The sequence below is a fragment of the Saimiri boliviensis genome, chromosome 16 (assembly GCF_048565385.1).
Source record: "Saimiri boliviensis isolate mSaiBol1 chromosome 16, mSaiBol1.pri, whole genome shotgun sequence".
Taxonomy (NCBI): domain Eukaryota; kingdom Metazoa; phylum Chordata; class Mammalia; order Primates; family Cebidae; genus Saimiri; species Saimiri boliviensis.
This window is the reverse complement of record NC_133464.1, coordinates 64230286-64242614: the sequence shown is the minus strand read 5'-3', so window position 1 is coordinate 64242614 and position 12329 is coordinate 64230286. Positions and strand designations below refer to the sequence as shown.

At 45.1% G+C, this 12329-nt stretch overlaps 1 protein-coding gene across 1 annotated transcript in view; it reads right to left on the bottom strand.

Moving 5' to 3' along the window:
* ERICH6B (glutamate rich 6B) overlaps positions 1-12329 on the bottom strand; it is a 57609-nt gene that overhangs the window by 25986 nt on the left and 19294 nt on the right. The window contains exons 6-8 of the mRNA XM_074387350.1: positions 10094-10182; positions 5148-5284; positions 457-518 (exon numbers count right to left, since the gene is read on the bottom strand). Coding sequence (XP_074243451.1) covers positions 457-518; positions 5148-5284; positions 10094-10182 — 288 coding nt within the window. The remainder of the gene's footprint in view (positions 1-456; positions 519-5147; positions 5285-10093; positions 10183-12329) is intronic.

Here is a 12329-nt window from a genome sequence, read left to right as displayed (position 1 = left end):
GATCCATGAAGCTGGCAACCTCCATGATTTGCAAATCTTAACAGCTGGACACAAATGCCTTTAGTCTCTTGGTAAAGGAGCTATTTCTTTCCCAATTTTTGCATTAATATTCCCTTCCTAGAGTACCCCACTCCTCCAAATCTGTGTTAGATCCCTTACTGTATGGTCCCACAGTGTCCTCTTCCCACAGTCCATGTCACCGAAATGCGAGGTGACTCACTCTGTTTGGATCGCCCACCTGCCCCTGCCACCAAGAGAGAAACTCACTGGGGCCCTAGACTGTGTCTGTCATGCTCGGTATTTCATCCCTGGCAGCCAGGACTACATTAGACCTGTAGGCACTGAAGCGAGTGAATGAGCCCTTCCGTCTCCTCTAGAGTACATGCAGAATGGGAGAGGTGATGGACACGGACAGGAGAGCTGGCACTGAGTGGAAAATTGTGGTGTGGTGCCTACCTTCTCGTCTCCTCTTAATCCATAAGATTGTTTCCTTGAACTTTTCATAATTTCTCTTCAACCTAAAAGTAAAGTGGATCATCTTTAAAAGCCAAGACTAGGTTCATGCATACATGCCATCACACAGTGCAGATGGTACTGGGACCTGCCAAGTCTCTTACGCAGGTAGAAATGGGGCCAATGGTCTCTGTTTCCTTCAAGTCAACGCCCAGGAGTAAAGGGTTGGTTCCTGATATCCACTCAATGCTTCCCTCGTGGTCTAACTGACCCACAACCTGGGCACGTGGCCAAATCCTAAACCCTTTGAAACAAATTCAACAAGGATAATCTTGGGGGCAGTTTACAGGGCAGGGAGGCCCAAATGCAAGTATGGCCCTAGGAGTTAACTCACACAGCTGGATTTGATTTTCTGTGGCTTGTCTATATGCCAGTGAGGGCTATGCCTGGAAATAGCTTGGAAAACCAGCCTCGCCTGTGAACTGGACAGAACCACCTGAAACCCCTTTGCATTTAATAGGACATTTTCAAATAGCCTTGCTCAAAAGGACTTATCATAAAAGCCACACAAGTCACAGCTCTTCAACGTGATCAAGCCCTTTTCTCCCTCTCATGTCAACACACAGAGCGAGTCATCCTGTTCTTGCAGTGGTGTGGACTGTTTTCCTTCCAAATAAGGGTGCTCTCCAGGGCAGCTGTGTTTTCTAGTTCTCAGATCAGAGCCCCTTTGAAGGGGAATGTGCCAGAAAGAGTGAGCTTCCCAGGCTTAATTGGATCTGAAAAGAAAGCCTTTGCCATTGCAGATTTTAAGTCCTTAGATCAGATTCCTTGAAGAGGGCATACTAGTTTAGCCCAGAGTAACTCCAGGAAGCAAACATCCTTTGCTGGAAAGGGCTGCACTATGTTACCTAGCACAGAGCAATGGTCCCCTTATTCATACCCAAGAAGCAATAGGAAAATTTGAGAATGAGTCCATGGTCCATTTGTACCAAATGTTATTCATTTTATATGCAAGGCCTTTTAATGGAATTGAAGTGGTTACCTAGCCTACTGGCACCTGTCAAAAAATAAGGGCCCAGGAATGGGTGGAGTGGGGGCCTATCTTTTAGGCTCAGAGCAGGAAACCAAACACAGACATGAGTTAAACTCCAGTGATGGGATCTAGCCGAGGCACCCAAGGCCCTTTTGGGAAGACCGGCTGTTCCTCTCTTAGTTTTTTGCACACCTTTGCAAGTGAGTGGAATTCCCATCAGCTGGCTCTTCAATACCAGAGACTGGAGTACTCGCTAGTGTATCCCTAGAGCCTAGATTAGCACATAGTAGATGCAGAGGAAATAGCTGTTGAGCAGAAGAAATAGCTGTGGAATGCAATCAGGTTATAATCAGCCTTTGATACAGGTGTAAATGGGACAAGAGGGAGGAAGGGGCACACAGGCAGTGGAATAACGCATGGAGGTGTTGTCTGGTGTTTTTGCTCTTCTGAAAGCTTGAGAGTTCTTTGTGTCTTGCCTTCCCCTTTCCTAAGAAGCCCTGGAGGTCTCTTATCCCATGCCTCTATTGAGTCCACAGTAGAAGTTGCTAGCAGTCAATCGCTTCCTGATTCTTGTGAACACCTGAACTTGCCCACATGATTAGGTAGGGCACCTTGTTCCCCACAGCCTGTACCTGGTGCCACTGCTGGAGACTCTGTGACAGACCCATGGGGACCCAAAGGCATACCTGGCTCTCCAGGTTTCTGACAGTGGATAAAGAAAAGACCAGGCTTCCATGCTGAGAGCATGTCTACACCACAGGTTGGGTGTATGATATGGTTTGGCTGTGTCCCTTCCCAAATTTTATCTTGAATTCCCATGTGTGGTGAGAAGGACCTGATGGGAGGTAACTGAATCATGTGGGCAAGTTTTCCCCATGCTGTTCTCTTGATAATGAAAAGTCTCAAGAGATCTGAATGTTATTATAAAGGGGAGTTTCCCTGTATGAGCTCTCTTTTCTTGTCTGCTGCCATGTGAGATGTGCCTTTCACCTTCTGCCATTATTCTGAGGCTTCCCCAGCCATGTGGAACTGTAAGTCCATTAAATATCTTTCTCTTGTAAATTGCCCAATCTTGGATATGTCTTTTTTTTTTTTTTTTTTTTTTTTTTGAGACGGAGTTTCGCTCTTGTTACCCAGGCTGGAGTGCAATGGCGCGATCTCGGCTCATCGCAACCTCCGCCTCCTGGGCTCAGGCAATTCTCCTGCCTCAGCCTCCTAAGTAGCTGGGATTACAGGCACGCGCCACCACGCCCAGCTAGTTTTTTTGTATTTTTAGTAGAGACGGGGTTTCACATGTTGACCAGGATGGTCTCGATCTCTTGACCTCATGATCCACCCGCCTCGGCCTCCCAAAGTGCTGGGATTACAGGCTTGAGCCACCGCGCCCGGCCCTTGGATATGTCTTTATCAGCAGTGTGCAAAGGGACTAATACAGTGAATTGGTACCGGTAGAGTGGAGCACTGCTTAGACAGCTGAAAATGTGGAAGTGACTTTGGAACTACGTAACAGGTAGGTGTTGGAACAGTTTGGAGGTCTTAGAAGAAGATAGGAAAATGTGGGAAAGTTTGGAACTTCCTAGAGACTTGTGAATGGCTTTGTCCAAAATGTTGATAGCAATATGGACAAAAAAGTCCAGGCTGAGGTGGTCTTAAATGGAGATGAGGAGCTTTTTGGGAACTGGAGCAAAGGTGACTCTTGTTATGTTTTAGCAAAGAGACTGTCAGCATTTTGCCCCTGCCCTAGAGATTCGTGAAATTTTGAACTTGAGGGAGATGATCTAGGATAGCTGGCAGGAGAACTTTCTAAGCAGCAAAGTATTCAAGAGATGGCCAGGCCCAGGGTCCCTGTGCTGTGTGCAGCCTAAAGACTTGGTGCCTTGCATCCTAGCTGCTCTAGCCATGGCTGAAAGGGGCCAACATTGAGCTTGGGCCATGGCTTCCGTGGGTGCAAACCCCAGGCCTTGGCAGCTTCCACATGGTGTTGAGCATATGAGTACACAGAAGTCAAGAATAGGGGCTTGGGAACCTCCGCCTAGATTTCAGAGGTGGTATGGGAATGCCTGGATGCCCAGGCAGAAGTTTGCTGTAGAGGCAGGGCCCTCATGGAGAATCTCTGCTAGGGCAATGTGGAAGGGAAATGTGGGGTGGGAGCCCCCACACAGAGTCCCCAGTGGGGCACCGCCTAGTAGAGCTGTGAGAAGAGGGCTACCATCCTCCAGACCCCAGAATAGTAGATCCACTGACAGCTTGCACTGTGCATTTGAAAGAGCCTCAGGCATTCAATGCCAACCCGTGAAAGCAGCTGGGATGCAGGCTGTACCCTGCAAAGCCACAGGGGCGGATCTGCCCAAGAACATGGGAACCTAACTCTTGTATTAGTGTGATCTGGGTGTGAGACATGGAGTCAAAGGAGATCATTTTGGAACTTTAAGGTTTAATGACTGCCCTATTAGATTTTAGACTTGCATGGGGCCTGTAGCCCCTTCATTTTGGTCAATTTTTGCCAGTTGGAATAGCTGTATTTATCCAATGGCTGTATCCCCATTGTAATTAGGAAATAATTAACTTGCTTTTGATTTTACAGGTTCATAGGCAGAAGGGACTGCCTTGTCTCAGATGAGACTTTGGACTGTGAACTTTTGGGTTAATACGGAAATGAGTTAAGACTTTGGGGGACTGTTGGGAAGGCATGATTGGTTTTGAAATGTGAGTACGTGAGATTGAGGGGGGTCGGTGACAGGATGATATGGTTTGGCTGTGTCTCTACCCAAATCTCATCTTGAATTCCCACATGTTGAATTACCCCATGGGAGATAATTGAATCATAGAGGCAGGTCTTTCCTATGCTCTTCTCATAATAGTGAGTAAGTTTCATGAAATCTGATGGTTATGATAAGAGGGAGTTTCCCTGCACAAGCTCTCTTCTCTCGTCTGCTACAATGTAAGATGTGCCTTTCACTTTCTGCCATGATTGTGAGTTCTCCTCAGTCACATGGAAATTTAAGTCCATTAAATCTTTTTCTTTTGTAAATTTCCCGGTCTCAGGTCTTTATCAGCAGTGTGAAAATGGACTAATACAGTATACAAATGGCATTCTGGAACATTTTGTGATCTGGGGCCTTGCCAGCTAGAAAGATCTGGTGTCAGCGATACAGGTCTACAGTAACCTTACAGGGGCCCTGGCCATGACCCCAGATCAGTGAAGCTCAAGGCTCTCCCTCCTTCAGGATGCATGGAAAAGCATTAGCTCACCTAGCATGAAGCCGAGGAATTTAGTGGGAAGATGTCCCAGGTCTTGACTCCCCAGTGTCTTCTTAAATGCCAGGGGTCTGAACGTTGCTTCCTAGACTTTTGTGCAAGTTCATGGTCCCTGCAAGACATTTTCTTGCCCTGGATTTCCAGCCTCTGCCACCGTCTGCCTTGATCCTATCCTGCACCTCCCATGCTTGCAGAGTCCTTGCTCTTGAGCTCTGATTTTGGTCTGGCAGCTGGATAATTCTGCCCATCTTACCCTATCCCTGTGCTTGGCCTGTGCCTGCTCCTTGACTGAGGGGGACCTTCCTGGCTCTGACTTTGCTCTTTTTCATGGTTGCTCTCCCTGCTGCCACCTCTGGAATACCCAAATCCACTGACAAACCACTCAGCCTCACCAGTTACTTACATAATTACCAGTTTCCATCTGTTTTCACTTTCCAGTAGCCTAGTTACGGGAATGTCGAAATCCTCTTCCAGTTCATTGCGATCAGCCATTTCTTTGACTATTGCTTTAAACACTGCCTGATAGGAGCTGTTCAAAAACTACAAAAGGACCAAAGAATGAAATATTCAGAAAATAGAAATTAATGATTTATTATTATTTTTCTGACTCCCAAAGGTACTGTGTGACACTTCAACATATTCAAAAAACACAAAAATGGGAAGAAGGGGGCAGAGGGAGGGACAGCATCAGGAAGAAAAGCTAATGGATGCTGGGCTTAATACCTAGGTGACGGGATGATCTGTGCAGCAAACCACCATGCACGCGTTTACCTGTGTAACCAACCTGCACATGCTGCACATGTACCCTGAATTTCAAAGTTGAAGACAGAAAACGGGAACCAATGAGTGGTTAGCAAGAATTCCTTTAAAGAGTATTTCCATGATCATCATACCCTCTTCTTACTCCTCTGTTTCCTTAAGAATTTTTTAAAACATCAGTATGCCAAAAGATCTTTGGGGAACATACAATTATCTTCTTTCTCCAAACATGGAGAGATGGGTATGGAATGTAAAAATGCTTCCATGCTTTAAGACCATAATAAGGTTTCGTCATTCTGCAAATGGCCAAGCTCCCAGTGGTGGTTGATTTATTCAACGTGAAGACTGAGTCTTCAGGAAAGTAGCATAGTACCTTGTGCATCACTGTATTGGGCAATTCTGCTTTTAAAGATTCTTCCAGAGTAATGACATTATAAGCTGCCTTTTTTTTTTTTTTTTAAATGGAGTTTTACTCTGTCGCCCAGGCTGGAGTAGAGTGGCATGATCTAGGCTCACTGCAACCTCCACCTCCCAGGTTCAAGTGATTCCTATGCCTCAACCTCTTGAGTAGCTGGGATTATAGGCTCGTGCCACTATGCCCAGCTAAGTTTTGTATTTTTAGTAGAGATGGGATTTTACCATGTTGGCCAGGCTGGTCTTGAACTCCTGGCCTCAAGTAATGCACCTGCCTCGGCCTCCCACAGTGCTGGGACTACAGGTGGGTGCTGCAGCACTTGTCCACAAGCTGCCTTTTTATTTGGCCACTTTGATCATTCCCTCCCATGTCTGTGCTGCTGACCAGGACTGACCCATCGGTGGGTCTTCACTGGAGTTTCTGTTGTGGATCCCTTTTGATGGAAAGTGAAGCTGGCTTCTTGGAGAGGACAGCCAGGGATTGGTCGTGTTTCCTGTTCTTTGCTCACCAACAGGTTGAGATTGCTGTTGTTGTTCAACGTGTGATTGTGGAGAATATACCATTAACTCACTCGCCTCTTACAGGCAAGTGGAAGACCAACATATCCGACGATGCACATGAGCTGGGACAGATAGAAGGATATGACATAGCTAGCCGGTGTTTCTAGGTTGGGGAGAAAGCTGGGGTGCTTTAGGTCCGGTTTGCCTGACTCCTAGCCCCTGAGCCCTGTCTCTCTCTATTTCTCGGGTCAGTGCTTCTGGACAGGTCGAGGAGAAGGACTTTGCTGCCCACATTCCTGCTTCTAAATTCCTCATTGTTGACAATCCCTCCTTTGGGATGAAGTGATTTTCTGTTTGCTTAGGCCAGCCATCTACCCCTATTCTGTCTGCATTTTATGTTCTGTACTCCAGAAAATACAGTATCTGTTGTGGCCTGCTAGATGGCTGACCACCTGGGTGGGTCTAGTTGAGGTTATCTAGACTGTGCCACCCCAGTCTATGAAGCCAGCATATATATGACATCTTATGGGGTTTATTCCATTTGCTTGCCCAGCCTACAGAGTGGAACTACCCCCATCATCGTGGAAGGTGTATTGGGCACCTCAGTGATGAGGTCTTTCATGCCTGGAGACCTCTCCTGGGTTAATATCTGGTTCTTGCAACCAAAAGAATTTTCACAGCAAGGTTTGTGATGCATGAGTGTATCATTGAAATAAGAAATGAAGGCTGGGCATGGCAGCTCATAGCCATAACCCCAGCACTTTGGGAGGCCAAGGCAGGTGGATCAGTTGAGCCCAACTCTGCCAACAGCTTGATTTCATATTTCAAGTCTTCAGAACTGTGAGACAGTAAATTTTGTTGTTCAAGCCACTCAAAGGTGGCACGTTGTTAACAACAGGCCTTAGCAAACTAATACAGATTCCAAATCAAAATCTTTAGCCAACAGCTTTCTCCCAGGACCTAGATTGTATATTTTGGTTTTCAATTGAACTTTATCTGGATATCTTATGGGAACATAATACTGAGTGTGTATCAAACACAACTTTCTACTTCACCCTGCAAATGTACCCTTCTTCTCTTCAGCTTCCCAGCCTATAGAGTATAAATCTACACCAACTGATAGCAGCTGTTCTGGGCACTGCCCTGAGCTGCCAGGCTTTCCCATTTATTCATCTGTACTGCTACATATTACTAATCTTCCTGCCCTCAGCCTCTCCCCTCCAATTTATTATCCACAAAGCCACCAGGGTGACCTTTAAAAATGCAAATTTGATCCTGTCCGTGGAGAAAGAACTCAGTATTGGTGGGGGCTTTGGCTAGATCCCCTATGCCATATTCTTTCCCCCAAATAAATTCCACATAGTTTTAAAGAGATCCCTTGGGGATTTAGAAGAAAACAATGAATGAATTATAAAAATTCTCTTGAAGAGTGAAAAGACCTCTCTACACATGAAACAATACTCAGTAAGCAGAAAAGGAAGCATTGCTACATGAGACTACCTGCATGTAAAAAATGATCACATCATGAAAAATACCAAGAAGAAGTTTGGAAAACAAAATGCAAACTGGAAAAAAATGTACATGTATGCCTGAAAAAGAATTAAGGTCTTTCATATATTAAAAGCCCTTACAAATCAGAAAGAAAGAGAAATAAGCAACATGGGAGAAGAGAAGGCAACACCAACTGGCCAGTCACAGAGAGACACAAATGACCAATAATTGTGAAAATGCCCAGCACCTTTCATAATGGAGGACATGCAAGAACCAATAGTGAGATGCTATTGTCACCCTATCAGATGGGCCAGAATTATGACCCTTGGTGGTTGAGGATATGATGAAGGAGGCATTCTCAAGCCCTCTAGGTGGGAATAGGAAAATGGTACAACGTACGGGAGGTGCCGGGGGTGGAATTTGTCAATGTTTTTTGAGCTAAAGATGAAGATAGCTCTGGGCCCAGCATCAACTGCTAGGAATTTATTCTTTAGATTCATTTGCATTTGTATGTAATATCGATAGAATTCATTGCATTGAAAATTATATATATATATATATATATATATATATATATATATATATATATGTGTATAAACCCAAGCTTTCCAAAATGTTATTAAGGGAAAAGTAAGTTATAGAACAGAATGTACATCATGATTCCATTTGTGGATATGCATTTTTTTTTTTTTTTTGGATATGCAGGTTTTTAAAAGACATATATATGTGTATATGCGTTAAAATTTCCAGGATACATAAATAGCAGTTATTTCACTAACATAAGGAAGTAGAGGCTTGAAACATTTATAGTCTTTTTTACTACTACAATATTTTAAAATGGTGTGCACATGGTAGCTTCCCAATGCAAAATCTAGGTAGTTTAGGTTGTTTGAATCAAAATACTTAAAAAAAAAAAATTGAAAACAAGTCTGATAGTGTCACATTCTTGCCTAAAATCCTTCAGTAGCAAAGCCCTGAAATGGCAAGGTGCTTGTGATGACAGCTCCCTTGCTCAGCCCACCTGTCCCAAGGAAAACTCTGGAACGCTTCCAAATCTACCATGTCCTTCCAGAATCTACATGGAGGATATGACTGTCACCTGAGAATGCAGTGCCACCGGATATAGCAAAACATCAACGGACAGGAGCCTTGAGGCTTTCTGAGTAATTGTGTCTAATTAAAACAAATCCTTGAGGTTTCAACTCTAGTTGAAAAATTTTTCCAAAATGCCCAATTTTACTTTCCTGCCTTTGTAAATCCAAAGCAGTAAATCTAAATTTGTCATTTCCCCGCCCCCCTTCATTGTAGTATTTTAGTATTCAAAAAGTAAATCTTAGTAATACAGTGCTGTGTAGAGGCAAGTATAGAATTTAGGGCTAAATATGAACTGAGATGAGACAATTTCTCAATTAAAAACATTAAAAAATGAAATATCTAGTTTTTTTCCCTTTTATGAATTTAGGAAAATATATCTGCTTAATTTTGGGTTTCAGAGACCCAAGATTGCACTCTTAGGGTTGTAGTCAGTACGTACAATGTGAGAAGTCTTTTTAGCAGTCGAAGACAGGATGAACAATAATGCTTCCCCTCGAATCAGCATGGGGTGTAAGCCCTACAGGTAAATTGATGCAGGAAATCTGAGCCACGAGGCTGCCCCTGCAGGCAAAACATTCGTGTGGCATATTTACAAAATCATAATAAAATTTTTCTTTTAAAGACAAGAAAACATCCAGTGGATGTAAGGCTTATCAAAACCATGATGACGTCCCAGCTCCTCTCTGGTGATTGGAAACAGCTGGGGAGAGCACCCTGTTGAATGTCCAGGGCTGATTGTGTGTCCCTCTGCAGGGTGGTGGTTGTCACAGGCCTGCAAAGATGGGAGAGAAACACCACAATTTGTTGTGTCTACCTGGAGTAAAGAGGTTAGTGTCTGGCGTTGTCTGTCTTGCCAGGTTGCCCCACCTCCACCGAGGGAGGAGGCTTTCCTTGGGGCTTTTCCGTCTGTGTGTGTTGGAGTTTCTGGGTTGCTGTCTTCTCTAACACCCAGTCTGGGATATATGAGGCAAAAAGAAAACCCAGGTCCTTAGACCCCAAGTCCTCAGCCAGCCTGTCTGGGCTGGGGCCACCTTGGTCCAACATTTGGAGGAAGCGGGGAGGGGGGTCTCAGGTTTTTATCCGACTTACATTTTCATCTAAGTCCTCCACTTCCAGCTTGTCAATGGCCTCATCTGTTACACCATCCCAAAAGTCCTCCGTAGAAGCATACTCCGTGTCTTTCAATTTTGGAAGGTGTGTCGAAAGGAAGGGCACGTGGAAAGAAAATCAAAAGTATAAAAAATTAAGAAAAATAGAAATAGATTGATGGTATTTAGCCTTGTCCTTCCAAAAAAAAAATGCAAACATCATCAATGAGATGTTAAATAAGTTAATCACAGGACCTAAAATTCAACTTGGGGTTACTAATAGGAATAAGAGGGTTCGCTTCAGTGGCCGACTTAAGAAAGCGAGTGTGTGTTCCTGGTGGCTGGTGAGGGTCAGTCTGACAAAGTGGTCTTTGAATGAGTCTCAGGTGAAGTAAGGGAGTGTGCAGGCAGAAGGCCATGGATGAGCATTCCCATGTATTCCGGCAGAGGGCTAGGAGGTGCGAAGGCCCTGTGGTTAGTGTGGGAGGGGTGTGTTTGATTCATGGCAGGGGGAACCATATGATATGCCCGCAGTAGAGCAGACATGAAGTTGCACAGCCTGAGGGGAGGTCAGAGAGGAGTCGGGGGTGACTGGGGCAGGGAGGAATAGGTGAGCAGGTGGTGGGCTAGGGCCAGCTTTCAAAGGACCTTGTAGGCCATGGGAAGGACTTTAGATTTTGTTCTGAGGGAGACTTATTCTGAGTGTGATTTTCACTTGGAAATTTCAAGAAACATATCTGTCTTCCACCAGGCTTGTCAAAATTTGCCAATTTCTACAATTGCATGATTCATAATTACTAATCAGAGCATAAGAGATGAATCCCCAAGCCAGTGAGCTGGATGGAGAATGTCTTCCAGAGACAGTGAATGCCTCTGTTCCCAAAGGTCAGCTGCAGTCTGGTGGCTCTCCGGGCCAGGAGAGTGGCTTCGAGCCTCTGGGGAGCCTGGGTGCAAACTGAATTGTGGAATTGATCAGTACAACTTGGGTCTCTCCATACACCTGGGAAGGTGTGGATTCTGAGAGAAGAGCTCAGAGGAAGTGGCTCTGGAATGATAATTGGGCCCCCTGGAAGATGATGGTGGACAATTGTCTCAGCTTCTGGATGACACCAGCCCTTCCCAGCTGGCTCCTCTGGAGAGCCTGGGAACCCTACCAGACTGACTCTGGACTGACATCCTGTTTGATTTTGTGTCCTTATTATGCCTTTGGGGACAGAGATGGGATGTTCTTTGTAATCTCTACACATTACTTTTGTTCTTCTTCCCAGTTTTGCCTCCGTAGCAAAAACTCTGATTCATTCGGGCTCCTCCTGGGATGGAGAATTTTACTGAGCTTGGGCTGCCTTTACCCACACAGGCCTGGAGCCTCTGCTTTCAAACTTCCTTCTGCCGCCTTGGCTTGTGCCTGACAGACTTGCCATGATGTGGTGGGCCCCATGCTTCCAGAATTCCCTGGCAATTCTTTTTCATCACTTCCCACAGGTGCCCACAATGCCACCACCTCTGGGGTACCCACAACAGGGCAAAGGCAAGGGCATGCTCCGCTTGACTCTAAAAACACTGTGTGTTCCCAAACTGTCTGCCGTGGAAATTACCAAGGAGGTTTTAAAAAACCATTCAGGAAAACCGAGCAAGAATCCTTGGAAATTCAAGCAAGCACTGGAGAAGCTCCGTGTGGGTGTCATTAGAGAGGAGAAATGAATGAATGGTAGAAAATGGGCCTGGGAGACCAAGGAGCAGGCTGTCGTGTAAGATGCTCTGAGCCTGCCTCAAATGTGCCTGCCCAGGATGGAGATGAGGATGGCTGTGCCCCTGGTAGCTCAGCAACGCCCCATCATTTGCATTTGCCTTATTTTAGTAGTCTTTTTTTTTTTTTTTTGAGTAATACATAGTTAATTTGATGTGGTGAAAAAGGGGGTATTTATCATGGGAAGAAGGTGAACTTGACAGCACTGAATACTCAACAAGCGTGCTCAGCAACATTCAATTCAACGTAATAATTAAGCTTATTAACATTGCTGGGCACTGTCAACATGTCAGGTGTAAATAAGCGGTATCATAGCTGTAACTGGGGCTGAATGAGAAGGGAAAGCCTTATTTCTAATTAACTTTCCGTCTGGGGACATCTGTCAACCTCTACCTCTCTTCTAGTGAGATCATGATCTTCTCCTGAAGTCACTCCACGGGAGGATGGGAAGGGCCGGGGGGAATGTCAGGCCAAGTTCGAGTGGCAGCCC